The sequence below is a fragment of the Macrosteles quadrilineatus genome, unplaced genomic scaffold (genome assembly GCF_028750875.1).
Source record: "Macrosteles quadrilineatus isolate MER2022 unplaced genomic scaffold, UCM_ALF_1.0 Scaffold_5__1_contigs__length_97177068, whole genome shotgun sequence".
In the NCBI taxonomy this organism is placed as follows: domain Eukaryota; kingdom Metazoa; phylum Arthropoda; class Insecta; order Hemiptera; family Cicadellidae; genus Macrosteles; species Macrosteles quadrilineatus.
In genome coordinates, this window is record NW_026542598.1 from 67,908,366 (window position 1) to 67,923,905 (window position 15,540).

Below are 15,540 nucleotides of genomic sequence, written 5' to 3' on the forward strand. Positions count from 1 at the left end.
AAGAATGGTTTTGTATGAGCTAGCATCCAATTATAAATTTGTAAAATCTAATATCATTCAGGAATTTGTTCTATTGAAATAGCAAGAGTGTTTCAAGCATAAAGTTTGTGCCTTTTTCACCCAAACAATAGAGAAGCAGGCTGTAAGTTGAATGTGACATGGTGGGGAGACCGTCTTGAGCACTGTCCTACACACAAATATCTTAGTGTAGTGTAGTCTTACTTCGGTCCAAAAAGAGCTTCATATCACGGACACGAGTTCTGGATGGATCACTCTCAGAGCAATCGGATGGAAAGGTGGGAGGCCAACCCTCCCATACCAGCCAGGGAGGAACTGGCTCCTGGTGGATGCCTTCATTACACGGTGTGGAAGACTCAAGACCGAATCAGGGTCGAGGTACCAAAATGCAAGACAAACATGCAGAAATGGGTCTCTTACAAGACGAAGAAAACGTCTTGTGTGCGTGTGGTGTTGTTCAGGATCCCGGCCATGTACTGATGTCCATGCCTAGACCACATTAGATTACCTTTTACAAGCGAATGACAAAGCCATATTGGTAGCTAATTTCTGGAAAAGCGAAGTCTGATTTCCGGACACGGAAAGTAAGTAAGTAGCATTGTGGAGGAAGAGGTAGGCTATAGGGTTAGTTACCATTTTTTACGACCTTTAGAAAGGAGCTTAAATTTTCTTTCTTTGATCAAACATTTTTTTTTTATTTCAGGCTGCAAAAGAACCTGATCCTGAAGGACCTGAGGGGTCTGGTGTATGTGTCTTAGAAGTTCAATCTGAACAAAATGTGAGTCTTTATTATCATCTCAACCGTATTATTAATGTAAAATTATTCAAAAGTATTAATTTATTTAGTTTATAAATATTATTTTGTGATAAATTAATAATACCAATAACTAATAAAGTAGGTAAGTAATCAGTCACCAATTTTACGATCTTTGAAAAATAGCTTACACTTAGATACAATTAAAATTACCTTTCAACAAGCATAAAAGACAAATATTTAAATTTCAGGTCACAAATGGAGTGCGCATGTTACCAGATCAATCAGATGAAAATGTGAGTATGAGTAACTATACCTAAACCGCATTGCCACAGTAGGCTAAATAATTTTAAAAAGTTGAACCGTTCTTTTTGTGGTTAATTCATATTTGAAATTACATTTAATGTACTGTAGAAAAGTATGAGTTTGGTTCAAACAGAAAATTTAAAAAATATTCTAATCACGCAAAAAAATCTGTCATTATTGTTATTGTATGCGGTTAAAAATTGCATTACTCGATTTTTGGACAGTGTAAATGCCTTATGTACCTAAAGACCGGAATAGAAAAGATAACTTTTGCAAAAAGTAACCATTAATGGTGGATATAGGTTAGAGGATCATCATATATTTTCATGAGTCTTTACTGTTGCTAGTAAACAAATAGACCTACTGGTATTGTTTGTTGAAGTTGTTATACATTTATTTTTATTTTCCATTATGATAAATTATTATTCTTATTCTGGTATTGGAGTATGCCAAGAGTAAGTATAACGCAACAAGTGTAGATAGGAATATATTCTAAAATTGGCCAGGTGATGCTTCAATTTTTACTCTCAGTAGACTAGGATACAAATGTTGCAGTATTACAAATTAACACAACCTTAATACAGATTTTTTATTTGTACAGCTGATGACTTCCAACAAACCCATTAGATGTGCAAAGATAAGGGCTCTGGAGATAATTTCTGATGTAAGTGCTCAAATAAGTCAATCTATGGTGGAAGAAAAGGTAAATTATTTTGAGCAAAGAAGAATGTCAGAAGACAGCCAGGCTCGTGCCACTCGCCTTGAGGAACAGCGACAAAGAGACGCCAACCGCAGGGCTGCCGAGGAGGAGGACAAGCGAGCACGACGCCTCGAAGAACAGCGGCAAAGAGACGTCAACCGCAGGGCTGCCGAGGAGGAGGACAAGCGAGCACGACGTCTCGAAGAACAGCGGCAAAGAGACGTCAACCGCAGGGCTGCTGAGGAGGAGGAGAATCGAGCACGACGCCTCGAAGAACAGCGGCAAAGAGACGTCAACCGCAGGGCTGCCGAGGAGGAGGACAAGCAAGCACGACGCCTTGAAGAACAGCGGCAAAGAGACGTCAGCCGCAGGGCTGCCGAGGAGGAGGACATGCGAGCACGACGCCTCGAAGAACAGCGGCAAAGAGACGTCAACCGCAGGGCTGCCGAGGAGGAGGACAAGCGAGCACGACGCCTTGAAGAACTCCGACAAGCAGCCACTATCCGCAGAGCCGCCGAAGAAGAAGACGAGCGTGTTCGACGCCTTGAAGAACTGCGGCAAGCAGCCGCTATCCGCAGAGCCGCCGAGGACGAAGACGAGCATGTTCGACGTCTTGAAGAACTGCGGCAAGCAGCCGCTATCCGCAGAGCCGCCGAAGAAGAAGACGAGCGTGTTCGACGGCTTGAAGAACTGCGGCAAGCAGCCGCTATCCGCAGAGCCGCCGAAGAAGAAGACGAGCGTGTTCGACGGCTTGAAGAACTGCGGCAAGCAGCCGCTATCCGCAGAGCCGCCGAGGACGATGACGAGCGTGTTCGACGTCTTGAAGAACAGAGGCAAAGAGATGCCAACCGCAGGGATGCTGAAGTGGTAGACGAGCGTGCTCAACGCCTGCGAGAACAGCGTCGTCGTACAGCTGAAATACGACAGAATTCTGAGCGTAACCAACTTCAATCCTATAAAGCCGCTGCCTCAAGCCTCGTAGAGTACAGCAATTTGGGAATGTTTGACATCGCATGTGTTCATTGTGGTGCTGTTCATTTTTTAAAAGAGAGAGTGCAGAACAGAATTCACCCTAATTCATTTGGTGACTGTTGCCTTCATGGTCGCATTGAACAACCTGCGCCAGAGTTTCCCAATGAATTGGCATTGCTGTACACAAAACAACACAGACTAGCCAAACAGTTCCACGATAAAATTCGAAATATTTCTGCCTGTTTTGCTTTTTCTTCATTCAATGTTGCTGATGACAGGACTTTCAATAGTAAAGGTATTTATACATTTACTGCTGGTGGACAAGTGTATCACAAGTTAAATTTGGCGGCTCAGCCAGTCAGCAACAGTGAGGGTGATTTGGAAAGACCTAGATATGGCCAAATGTACTTCATTGATCCGGAAACAGCCGTTGCAGAACGTATGAATGAACCAATGAATCAAGGCATCAATCAAGAACTAATACAGATTTTAGAGGAGATAATGAGAAGTCAAAACCCATTTTCACAGGCTTTTACGATGATGAGGGAGATAGTTGAGGAAAACAATCAACGTGCTGAAGCTCTTGGTGTCCAACCACCCCATGTCCACCTCCTGTTTGCTGAACGTGCAGGTAAAATAATACTGTTTTCTCTAATCACAATTATTTTGTATGTTATTTGTAGTTGCTGCAAAAATATAAAATCAGAAATATAAAATAAACAGTAACTAAACATAAAACTTATGCAAACTTATCAAGTAAGTTGTCTTGTGTTTGTTACTCCTCGATAAATATGATGACTCTGAAGGGAAATTTAATTGAAGGGCCGCCACAACTAACGTTTTGCTGCAATCTCAGTACTAAACTCTGAAAACTTCCATATAAGCATAAGTAAGCGTGCCGTAGCCTTTTTTATTTCCTTTCTCTTCTCTTCTCCGTAGCTTTCTATATTGCATGTAAGAATAACTACAACAGCCTGTTAAAATAATAATACCCCCGCCGCAGCAAACCTGCAGACTAAGTGAATTTCCATTTGCCTGATTGGATTTACACTAAAATGTCTCCTGAAAAGTATCACATTTATTCCCTATTTTAATAGATTAGTTTAACGTACTTAGGTTTGCTGCAAAAAGATGTTTTGTGGTAAAATGTTAATAGTTTAGTAAAAAATGAATGTATTTTACAAATTTTATCAAAATATGTTCATAAACAAGCAAACTAAAACAGTTGACTTATTCTCCATAAGAATAACATAGGAATTTTAAATTTACAATTTTTTGGAATTTTCTCCGTAACCATTAGGCGCACAATAACGCTTCAATATATTAAATTATTTGTTTTTTAAAGCTCTACAAAATGGTTTGGAAAGAAATTATGAAATTTTTTGTTTTTAGGGTAAAAAACATATTTTTATTTGTGTCATTTTTCTCTTAGAACTAAATAACGATTAAAGTTAAGATTTTTTTGTTTTTCATATCATTAATTTACGATGTTTACTTTTAGGCGATGATCCCAGGCGATTCAACTCACCAACTTATAATGAAGTTGCTGCTGTAATTACATTAAATGCAGACCAAAGTATCCCGGAAAATGAGATGGTTATTAAGGAGCGAGGAAAACAGTTAATAACGCTCAAGAACATTGACAGCCGAGTAGAACCATTCACCTACCCTCTCCTCTACCCAAAAGGAACTTTTGGGTTTACTGTAGGGCTTCCTCTTAAAACGCCTTATGCAAGCCGTGCACACATGACGAGGATGGAGTTGGCTCAATACAGGTTAGCCTTTCGTCCAGAACAAGCCAAGGCTCTTCCTCCTGAACCATTGCTAGAGGGATTAGATCTAAGGTCGATTGGATTTAATGCTCTCCACTTTGGTGGTAGACTGTTTCAACAGTACGTCGTGGACACATACATCCGTGTTGAACGTGATCGTATTCAGTGGATCAAATACAACCAAAAGAAACTTCAAGCTGATCAGTATGCAGGAGTAACACATTTTCTAAATGAATTGGCTGAAAAGAAAAATGCTACAGTTGCTGAAAAACTGATTTTACCATCATCTTTTCCCGGATCAACGAGATATTTCACTGAACACTTTGAAGACGCTATGGCAATTGTCCGAAGGTTTGGCTCTCCAGACTTTTTTATCACAATAACGTGCAGTCCAACATGGCCAGAATTAAAAGAAGCTGCATGTATTGAGCTCTCTGATGGTTCTAAACTACAACAGTTCGCCCAAGAAAGACCTGACATTGTGGCTAGGGTAGCCAAATTGAAATTTGACAGCATAGTTGAAGATATCAGTAAGAAACAGATTTTTGGGAAGTCTTCTGCTTTTGTTTACACTATAGAATTTCAAAAACGAGGATTACCCCACCTACATCTTCTTGTCATCATGGCAAATGAAGACAAACTCCGGTCTCCAGAGGAAGTAGACACTTTCATTTCGGCAGAAATTCCTAATGATGACCCAGTTCTAAGGGAGTTGGTCCTCAAATGGATGATTCACAATCCATGTGGCGAACTTAATCCGTCTGCGTCATGTATGGAGAATAAGGGTGGATCAGCTAAATGCCGCTTTGGATTCCCCAAAGCTCATCAAGAGTTTACGTCAATTGTTGACAACAAAAAACCGAATTACAAGAGACGGTATGACCCACAACTGGATCCAAATAACCCAGAATTTTCTCACGTCCATGCGGTGTACCGCAAAAACAGTGATGGACAAAAAGTTACACGGGACAATAGACATGTTGCTCCATACAATGGCTATTTACTGAAGAAATACATGTGCCACATAAATATCGAGTATGTTGGTAGTGTTAGAGCCGTTAAGTACCTCTATAAATACATTTATAAAGGGCATGACTGCGCAAATGTAAAAATTGTTGAAAATGTGGCCCGAATAATGTATAATGAAGCAGAAACATTTGTTGAGGCACGTTATATTTCGCCCCCTGAAGCATGTTGGAGGCTGGCTGGAAATGAAATCCAAAGGAAAAGCCATTCGGTGCAACGTTTGGACATCCATCTAGAAGGTCAGTACCGTGTGGGAAACATTGAACAGACACAAGAAGATGTAGCGGACACTGGCCTGAAAGGGTCCACCTTAGAGGCGTACTTTAAACACAACTCTAAACTTCACATAGAAGAAGAGAATGGGAATGAAGTAATCTACTACTTCTACTGGCAGATGCCAGAAAAGTACAAATGGTTAGGCAAAACAAGTGAATGGGTGGTACGACAGCGAAGCTCAAAAACGATTGGAAGGATCCACACTGTGAACTTGGTGGCCCAACCTGAACTTTATCACTTAAGAATGCTCCTCTTCCATACCAAAGATGCCAAAAGTTTTGAAGACCTTAAATTTGTAAATGGGACTGCCTATTCCACTTATAAACAAGCATGCCTAGCAAAAGGCCTTACATATGATGACCAGCAATGGATTGATGGGCTGCGGGAATCCGCTTTGTCAAAGATGCCGAGTGTCATGAGGACACTCTTTTGTCAAATCTTGATTCTCGGATCACCAGAAAACCCTAAACGTCTCTGGGATATGTTTAAGGACGAGTTGGCAGAAGATTTTCTTAGAGAAGCAGAGATTTCTGGAACCCCTCTAGAAGATTCTTACAACAGAGCATATAGAATCATAGCTTACAAGCTAAATACTGAAGCTACAGAAGGTAATAATCAACTTATAAATATTACTTATTACAAAACTTAAATTAAGTTTATTTTGAGTGGATACCCCTTCAAAATGTATAATATATTTATTTATATTTTATTTTAAATGATAATATCTTTCTCTTAAACTGACAGCGAGTAGGTTAGCCATGCCGATGGTCAATGAATGTTGTCTATTGGTCTACCAAAGTTAAATATCAATCTTTAGTGAATTACTTCAACATATCATACATAATACCATATCAATATTCAATTATTTTAATGTCTTTAAAAGTCATTTCAAAATAATGATCAAAGATGATCTAATACAGTCCTTACTATCCTATATATAATACGAGTAAAGTTTGAATACTTGTCCACTCGATCTGGGAATCGGCCCTAACAAAATCGTTTATATTTACGGAATAACTAAGTTCTGTGCCAAAAATAAGTTCTAGACCAGTGGTATAGCCAGGAAAAATCTATTTTCGCCATAATATGAGTGCAAACTTTTGAAAATTTAACATGGGCCTTATGAGAAAACATTCCGCCATTGTTGTCATTTTGTTTACATTTTAAGACATAACATGACGTTCTGTACCCACGGGCACCTCAGCTTGCCCATGCTATTTGTAGCATATGTTTACACAGACCAAAAGGAAATAACAATGTGTGTATACAGAGCAAAGGAAATTAACATTCAGATTATACCATTGAGCATATTATACTATAACTGAAAAACCAATTTCTGTCAATGTCGAGTGTGGTAGTTAAATTAATGAGAGGATGGAATAATCTTTAATTAGCTTTAACTTATACACCTCCTTTTATATTTATTGGGTAGTAGATTTCTGCTAAATTTATTTCAACTTAACTATTATTTCACGTGCAATTTCACTACATTCCCTATTGTAATGAATCTTCTAATATAAGTCATGCAGTAAATGATCACAACACTCATGAAGGCTTACCGTATTATTGCCCATAAGCTGAATACTGAAGCTACTGAAGGTAATTCTTTCTCATAGTATCAATAACAATAACATACAATTACTTTTGATCAACTGATTCTATGGCTTAAATTTCAATTCTAACATTGGAAGCGCACTAGACTTAGGCTTCACATAAGTTCTAAAATATGAGAAACTAACCCATACTAATTATGTACAGAATTGAAAATGCTAACTTATTATTAAATTAAATATTTAGCATTTGTTACTGTAACTCATTAGTAGATTACTTGACCATAAACTTTATTAACATTGTGAAACGTTTATATTTTTTAATGTCATTTATGATAATTGTAAAATTAGAGTGTATAATTGTTCAAATTTTATTAAATATAAGTGTGAAGCAAAATAAAAATAAAAAATATTCAATGAATATTATAACAAATTAAAATAAGAGAAAGCATTAGACTAAAATAAATTATACTACATGTTTTAATACTTATGATTTTGTAAAAAGTGAACTCAAAATAATTATTTATTTCAGGCCGAAACTTCCAATTTTGGGTGGAAAACTATGGTATGGATGACATTCAGAATTTTCAAGACGAGGGAAATGAAGAAACCCACAATGTCAGCGAATTAGAAGCCATTGGTCGCAGACAATATAGCAATTTGAATAACGAACAAAAAGACTTTGTTGATGCTGTTATGGAAGCAATAGAAGACCCGATGAGTTGCATCCCCAAGTGTTTTTTCCTCGATGGACCAGGAGGTACAGGGAAGACATACGTGTACAATACCCTCTACCATCTAATTCTTGGAAAAAATCTTAATGTAAAATGCATGGCATATACCGGCATTGCATCAATCTTGCTACCTGAAGGACGTACTACCCATAGGACTTTTGGTCTAAAAGTTCCATTGACTAGCGATTCTAAATCATCAATTCAGCCAGGCACTCAGAAGGCCCAAGAACTGGCAGAAGTAGACGTATTTATGATGGACGAAGCACCAATGCTACCAAAATATGGCCTAAGTTGTATTGACGGACTCCTGCGAAGCTTAGGAAACAGAAACTTGCCTTTTGGAGGAAAAACTATGATCCTAGGAGGAGACTTCCGCCAATGCCTTCCAGTCCAGCCTAGAGCAAATCGATCTGAGCTGATCGACCTTTCTGTAAAACGTTGCAGTATTTGGAAGTTTTTCAAGCTCTTCTCTCTTCATCAAAACATGAGAGTCAATCTCGATGAAAGTGCATTTGCTGGTTATCTCCTTCAACTTGGAAATGGAGATTTGCCCACCAACAATGACTGTGAAATAAATATTCCCGATGACATTATTTCAAATGGAAATATTGTTGAACAAATATATGGTGATTGCCTAGCCAACAGAGATTACAATGCTATGAGAGATAGAGCCATCCTTGCACCTTTAAATAGAGATGTTGATAATATCAATAACGAGATCATCCAAATTATCCCTGGACAAGAAACAATTTATAAAAGTTTTGATTCAGTAAAAGATGAACCTGATGGAGCTCTCAAATTCCCAACTGAGTTTTTAAACTCAATTGAAATATCAGATTTACCACCTCATGAACTCCGACTAAAAAACAACGTCGTTATAATGTTACTCAGAAACCTAGACGTGACGGAGGGTTTATGCAATGGCACAAGACTGATTGTCACGGAGTTGTGTCCGAACATTATTAAGGCTAAAATAATTACTGGCAGTCATTCTGGTCGAGATGTCCACATTCCAAGAGTCACTCTGGATTCGAGCAAGTGTCAACTCGGATGTTCGCTGCAAAGACATCAGTTTCCAGTTCGACCAGCTTTTGCTATGACCATCCATAAGTCTCAAGGCCAAACCTTTCAGTCTGTTGGTGTTGTGTTAAACAACCCCGTATTCATGCATGGGATGCTCTATGTAGCTTTCTCCAGAGTACGAACAAGAAACTCTTTAAAAGTTGTTTTGCCATCTAGAGACAGAAAATTAACTAAAAACGTTGTTTGGATGGAAATATTCAGATGAACAATATTGAAAATGTTAGTTCATTTTGGTCTATGTAATTAATATTTAAATTTGTACCATAATAACTAGCTTACCTTACTTGAGTAGTGGTGAACCCAGAAAGATAAGTCACTTTAGGCGTTTTTTCCCATAAGAATAACATGGGGATCATTTTTTGGCCATCAAAACCAAAAATCCTGATCTTTGCTCACATATCCCTATAAAATTGTCAAACCTTATTTCTTACTTATTTCCCATAAATATATTCGATATTAAGCTAAAAAAGCTATTTCTTATATTTATTGACCCTTACAAGTGTAAATGTAGAGTAGTGGCGAACCCACAATATGACATCACTTTAGGCACGTTTTCCCCATAAGAATAACATGGTGAGCTTTTTTTGACCACTTTTTTAAAAATCCAGCTCTTGGCCTATACAAGCCTATATAAATGTTCAATACCATTGTACAACTCCATTACTATTTCAAATCCACATCCATTCACATGTATATTCTCAAAATCGATCGAGGTTTGTATGTGCTCCCGGCTCATGGCGCGCTCCCTTGGACATCCTTAGTGGAAATCCATGAATTCTGGCTACTTGGGAACCCAAGCCATTTGACATATAATAAATCACCTTTTCTCCTAATAACCTTTTCTATCAAATACATGTCTTTATATTTGGTCTTTAACAATTCCTCTGTATAGAAGCCTCCCCTGATTATATTACCATTTTCATCTTTCAAGATATAAGTCACAGGCTTTGTATTCTTTACTTCTGCTATTGTAAATAGCTCCCCTGTCCAATTCGGGGTATATCCTTTACTAAAAACATGTTTATACTTGGAAATTCTCACACTATCACCTACCTTATATCTTGGCTTTTTAACTTGCACTACTTTAGAAGTCAACCTCTCATGAACATATTTACTGTTCTTAATATTCACTTGGTTAGGCTTCATTCCTATAGATCTATGCACCTTATTATTATATTTTCGAATTAACTTTGGAAGTAAATCCAACCATTTATAACTCCCCTGAGCACTAAATTCCCTATATAACCAATTCTTTAAAGTTCTCTGAAACCTCTCCACAATTGCAGCCTTAGTTGTAGAAAATGTGTGATAGTGATTAATATTTAATTGTTTCATTAGTTTGCTAAAATATTGATTAAAAAATTCTTTTCCATTGTCAGATTGAATGTTTTTAACCCCCTTTGGTAGAATGGTTTTAATGGCTTCTGTAACCACCAGCCCTGTCTTATTCTTTAGCGGAGCAGCATAAGCTTTTTTAGAAAATGTATCTATTAAAGTTAAAATATATTTATTGCCAGAATTCTCTCTAGCATAGTTTTGCATATCAATTAAATCTATTTGTACAGTTTCGTTTATACCTAATACTTTAAAAGACCTTCTAATGAAATTCTTTCTTGCAGGCTTATGAAGTTCGTATGCAATTTCATTCATTTTTTATAACATCATTCTTTCCTTGTACTGTAAATATATTACCATTAGCCCCAATCAATAGATTATCTTCCATTCTTTTAAATACATAGTTTTCTGGTATATATGGTCTATTATCTATATACTTAAATCCGCTCAAAGATGTAGGGTCGGCAACTAATAAATCAGGATTGTATTCCATCAAATTAAATTTTCTTCCTGCATATACAAATTTTGATCCATCATAATACATAGCTTGTGACATCAAACAAATATCATCTAAATATTCCCCCATCGGTAGATTTCTTATATATTGTTTTTTGGCATCCCAACATTTTTCTTTTTTATCAAAAGTTATAGTCTGTTCTTTTGTAACACAGTCAGTGTCATCAATGGCAGGTTTAACACATACTAACCTTTTATTATTAAAATCCCAATAGCCTGCTTCCATTTTTGGAACTTGTGAAACATTCACAGCATCCTTACTATCTGTACCTTCTATCAAATTGCTAAGTTTCTGTTTCTTAGCATTCCAAACACCATTCTCTGATTCTAAAAATTCATAATTATTATCGTCTTGTACAAATTTACCATCTTCTTTTCGTATTAAAGTCTGTTGTAAAGTGGGCACATCATTTAAACTTTCACCCTTTTCTACATTAGTAATTTTCCGTTTCTTAGCATTCCAAACACCATTCTCTGATTCTAAAAATTCATAATTTTTATTGTCTTGTACAAATTTACCATCTGTTCGTATTAAAGTCTGTTGTAAAGTGGGCACATCATCTAAACTTTCACCCTTTTCCACATTAGTAATTTTCTGTTTTTTAGCATTCCAATTTTTATTCTTAGATTCTAAAAACTCATATTTAGTTTTACCTTGTAAAAATACATCACCTTTTCTAGTTAATGTCTGACCCAAAGTTGATACATCATCTACAAACTCCCCATCTTTAACATTACCAATTTTACGGTTTAAACAATTCCAACTATCGTCTTGTAAATTTAAAGTAGGTTCATTACTAGCCCTGGGTTCTGTAGGCTTATTATATGGATTATATAAACGATAAAATTTATCTATAAACATATTTTTATTTAATAAATAATTCCACTTTCTCTTAATTCCTCAATAATGGAATCTATTTCATTATCCACTCCTGAGTTACCGGCTTCGCGACTTAGCCAAAGAAGTCTTAACCTATCTACAAGCTCATTAGGATCATCCCAATAAATATAGTCTATTTTATTACCAGTCACTTGTCTCAAACCTTCACCAACAGATTTAAAAAGAGGTTTAATTATATTAAGATATTTAGTATGTCTATTACTTGAAATTGGTGCACCATCTTTGTAACTCTTTAAATGTCCATTTGTAGCTTCCAAAATTTCTTTATAATTTTGCAAATCAGCCGGAGTATAATCCTCAGGTTCTTTTAAAGTTAACAATTGCCACAAACCTTTTGTCCCCTTGTAGGTTTTATTTGCAATTGTAACATCATCATTGGCAATGTCAACTTCCTTATTTCCAATAAAAAATTTATTTGCTTCTCGTCTAATACCATATGTAGTGTCTGTCATACTACTTTTACTGAGGTAATTTCCTAAATAGTCTGATGCTAAAAGACCAAAATCTAATTTCTGTGGGGTGGATTGCTGTAATGGTTGTAATCTTGGTATTATTGGTATTCTAGATGGAGTCATTGGGAGAATCTCCATTCGAGGCCTCTCTGTTTTGGCGATTTTTTTTAATTCTTGTAATGGCTCTATTAAAGGTTGGAATGTTTGAAACCTCTCTTCAGCCTCTAGAAACTTGCCACGTTTTAAAGCTCTATATTTCTCTCGTATTTGATTTGCAGAGTCAACCAATTCTTGTTGAATGTTTTTCATCTTTTATTTACATTTTATTTATCTCATTTGACAAAGGATTGTACTCAAACACTTTATCATGTATTATCAAACAATATGCAGATGTATTTGCTGGCACATTGTCTGCAGTTTCAATCTCTAATTTAATATCAACAATTCCTTCCTTCACTGTTTCATTCTGTCTAGAACAGTCTATTATTATTAGTGGATATTTCTTCATAAACTCAGCCCTACTAATCATAGGATCTGGGATAGTATTATAGTAAGTCTCTCTAAACCTCATAAACATCTCATAAGCTTTAGAGACATCTCCATTTTCAAAGTCAAGATTTAAATCACTATAAGGATAATATTCAGAGTTTAGAAATACTTTGAGATTTTTTAATTTACAGTGATCAAATTCGTCAGTTCTTTTTCGTGCACTATTATCCCTAGCTGTTTGGAAACCAAATATAATATACCTAGGCTTCTCCAAACTTGAAGATGTCTTTACTGACCATGTATGTCTTGTAGTATTGGGATATGATGGAAGTTCATGCAACTCTAAACTTCTAAATGCAATTTGCAAATTTTTATTTTGCAATAACATCTTTTGTAATTGTAACTTCTCCCCATCTGATGGTATCACGTGTGGCATCACCCATTGAATTGAGTTAAGTGTAATTTTAGGAATCGTATCAGCAGTGCCACTGGCTGGAGCACTAGCGGTTGTTAATATACAATTCAAATCATTTTTGGATCTTTTCAACACCAATTCTTGTTTGACATTTACTAATACCTTATTAAAATCCTCGAATACACCCATTAACAGCTCTAATGGCAAACATGTACTAAACTTGCCACCTTTATGGAACTCTTTTAAATTTGTGTCAGAATCAAATGCTACATTTGACAATTTAGTAGTTTTATTGTAAGAGCTCAATATTTTCATAAGACTAGAAATTCCTGGGTTTCTTACAATGTCTATTTCTTTACCTGCAACTTCATATCTAATTTCATTTGCTTTTGAATTTCCTTTGCAAGCTCAACCACCTCATATGTTCCTTCAGAAATTTCTATTGTAACTGGAGCATTGTGATCATAATAGAAAACATCATCACCTTCTCCAATGGTTAATTTGTTGCCTTTAAGTTGATTTAATTTTGGAATAAGCCCTTTGAATAAAAGTTTGGATTTAGTATTAATTAATGCTTCTCCATTTTTATCTATTATAACTTTAAGTTTACCATCTAATAACTGGTTTAAATCATCAACTGAGATATCTCCCTTTGGTAATGTTATTTTCTCTACTTTGTAATATGTTAAAGTATTTAGTGGTTTTTTAACATTAAATATAGAATTATAACTTTGAAAATCTACTAATCCAATTACATAATCATCATTTAATTCAATGGGAGGAAAGAACACTGACTTAAGCTCTGGCTCTGTACCCGAAAATGCTTTAGTAAATGAATCCATTTTTATAAACAAAAATTTTTTTATGAATGATAAACATAAAACTCCACAAATGGAACTATTTAAATCTTGTATTTGATCAGTAGTATAGAAGATTTTATGTCTCTCAAAATATTTAATTACTTCTTTTGGAGGTTGGATTCCAAATGGGTCAAAATAAATTACAATATCTTTATTTTTACGATATGCTGTCCAATGTGTGCCAGATGAACTGTCTAAATTAACTATTCCGCACTCTTTTACTCTTGGTGTTAGATTTTTTAGCTCGTTTTTTAGGTACACCCCCCGGAAGTGAGGCACGTCTTTTGCGGCCTCTAACAGCTGGTAGTTGTCCATCTTTTTTATTAAATTTTAATCCCATTCCCATTTTTGCTTTTGCCTTCATCAAATTTGTCACGGCATAAGCAGCAGCTTTTTCAGCAAGACTTGCGTCCTTGGCCGTAACTCTAGTCCAAGCTAAGTCTGCTAATCTCATGTCTGCTTTGTTCCGAGCAGCGGTATCGGGATTATTCATGTAGAATATGTCATGCTCTTTACAATAAGAGTCTAGTTTATTTTTTGGAGGTACATTTTTGGCTAGATTCCCACGTATATTCGTTCCAGGTCCACAGTACTGATATGATGGTATGTGAAGTGGGAATGGAAGGTTATTTATAAGAGTATTCAATAACCCTCGACCCCTGTAAGGCTTTAGGAATAAACCTTTGCCCTTTTTACATGTTTTCTTATCATTTTTTACCATTTTTATTATATAAAAAATGTCTTTTATTCAACAAAAACATAAATTTAAAATAGTACATACTAAGGAAAATATACCAAAGAAGTTGGGTCTATTTCCTACCAATATTCGATGTGTTATTTGTGGTCCAAGTGGAAGTGGGAAGACGGTTGTAATTTACAATTTAATTGTAAGAAAGGATGGATTAAAATTTACAAACTTATATTTAATATCTAAATCTTTAGAACAAGAAAAATATAAAAAAATAATTGAAATATTTAGTTTGTGTGACGAAGTGAAATTACACACGTTTACTGACTGTGAAATCACACCAAATGATGTAAAATCACAGTCAGTTGTTGTATTTGATGACATAAATAGTCCAAATATTACACAATTTTTCTCAATGGGTCGACACAAAAATATTAACTGTTTTTACTTGTGTCAATCTTACAGCAAAGTACACAAACATTTACGTGATAATGTAAATTTCCTAATATTATTCAAACAAGATGATTTAAATTTAAAACATGTATATCACAATCATGTTGGTAATGACTTTTCATTTGACCAATTTAAAAATCTCTGTCATCAATGTTGGGATAAAACTAAATATGGCTTTTTTGTAATAGACAAAGAAAGGTTAAAGAATAATGGCAAATATAGATTTATGTTTGATCAATT

At 35.7% G+C, this 15,540-nt stretch overlaps 3 protein-coding genes across 3 annotated transcripts in view; all 3 read left to right on the forward strand.

Moving 5' to 3' along the window:
* The window catches only part of LOC128994161 (trypsin-like), a 94,037-nt gene that overhangs the window by 20,006 nt on the left and 58,491 nt on the right, over window positions 1–15,540 (forward strand). The window lies entirely within an intron of this gene.
* On the forward strand, window positions 357–3,121 carry LOC128995674 (uncharacterized). Its single transcript, XM_054420692.1, has 4 exons — window positions 357–796; window positions 1,024–1,068; window positions 1,680–3,045; window positions 3,105–3,121. Exons 2-4 carry the CDS (start codon window positions 1,042–1,044, stop codon window positions 3,119–3,121), a joined length of 1,410 nt encoding a protein of 469 aa, XP_054276667.1. The 5' UTR covers window positions 357–796; window positions 1,024–1,041.
* Window positions 3,130–9,416, forward strand: LOC128994160 (uncharacterized). The gene is made up of 3 exons (XM_054418490.1): window positions 3,130–3,381; window positions 4,252–6,432; window positions 7,907–9,416. Exons 1-3 carry the CDS (start codon window positions 3,153–3,155, stop codon window positions 9,394–9,396), a joined length of 3,900 nt encoding a protein of 1,299 aa, XP_054274465.1. The 5' UTR covers window positions 3,130–3,152; the 3' UTR covers window positions 9,397–9,416.

Coding starts and splice junctions, on each gene's coding strand:
- LOC128995674 (XM_054420692.1), top strand. CDS start 1,042: ATGTTACCAGATCAATCAGATGAAAAT. Junction 1,069..1,679: donor CAGATCAATCAGATGAAAAT/GTGAGTATGAGT, acceptor TTATTTGTACAG/CTGATGACTTCCAACAAACC.
- LOC128994160 (XM_054418490.1), top strand. CDS start 3,153: ATGTACTTCATTGATCCGGAAACAGCCGTTGCAGAACGTATGAATGAA. Junction 3,382..4,251: donor CCTGTTTGCTGAACGTGCAG/GTAAAATAATAC, acceptor GTTTACTTTTAG/GCGATGATCCCAGGCGATTC. Junction 6,433..7,906: donor AAATACTGAAGCTACAGAAG/GTAATAATCAAC, acceptor TATTTATTTCAG/GCCGAAACTTCCAATTTTGG.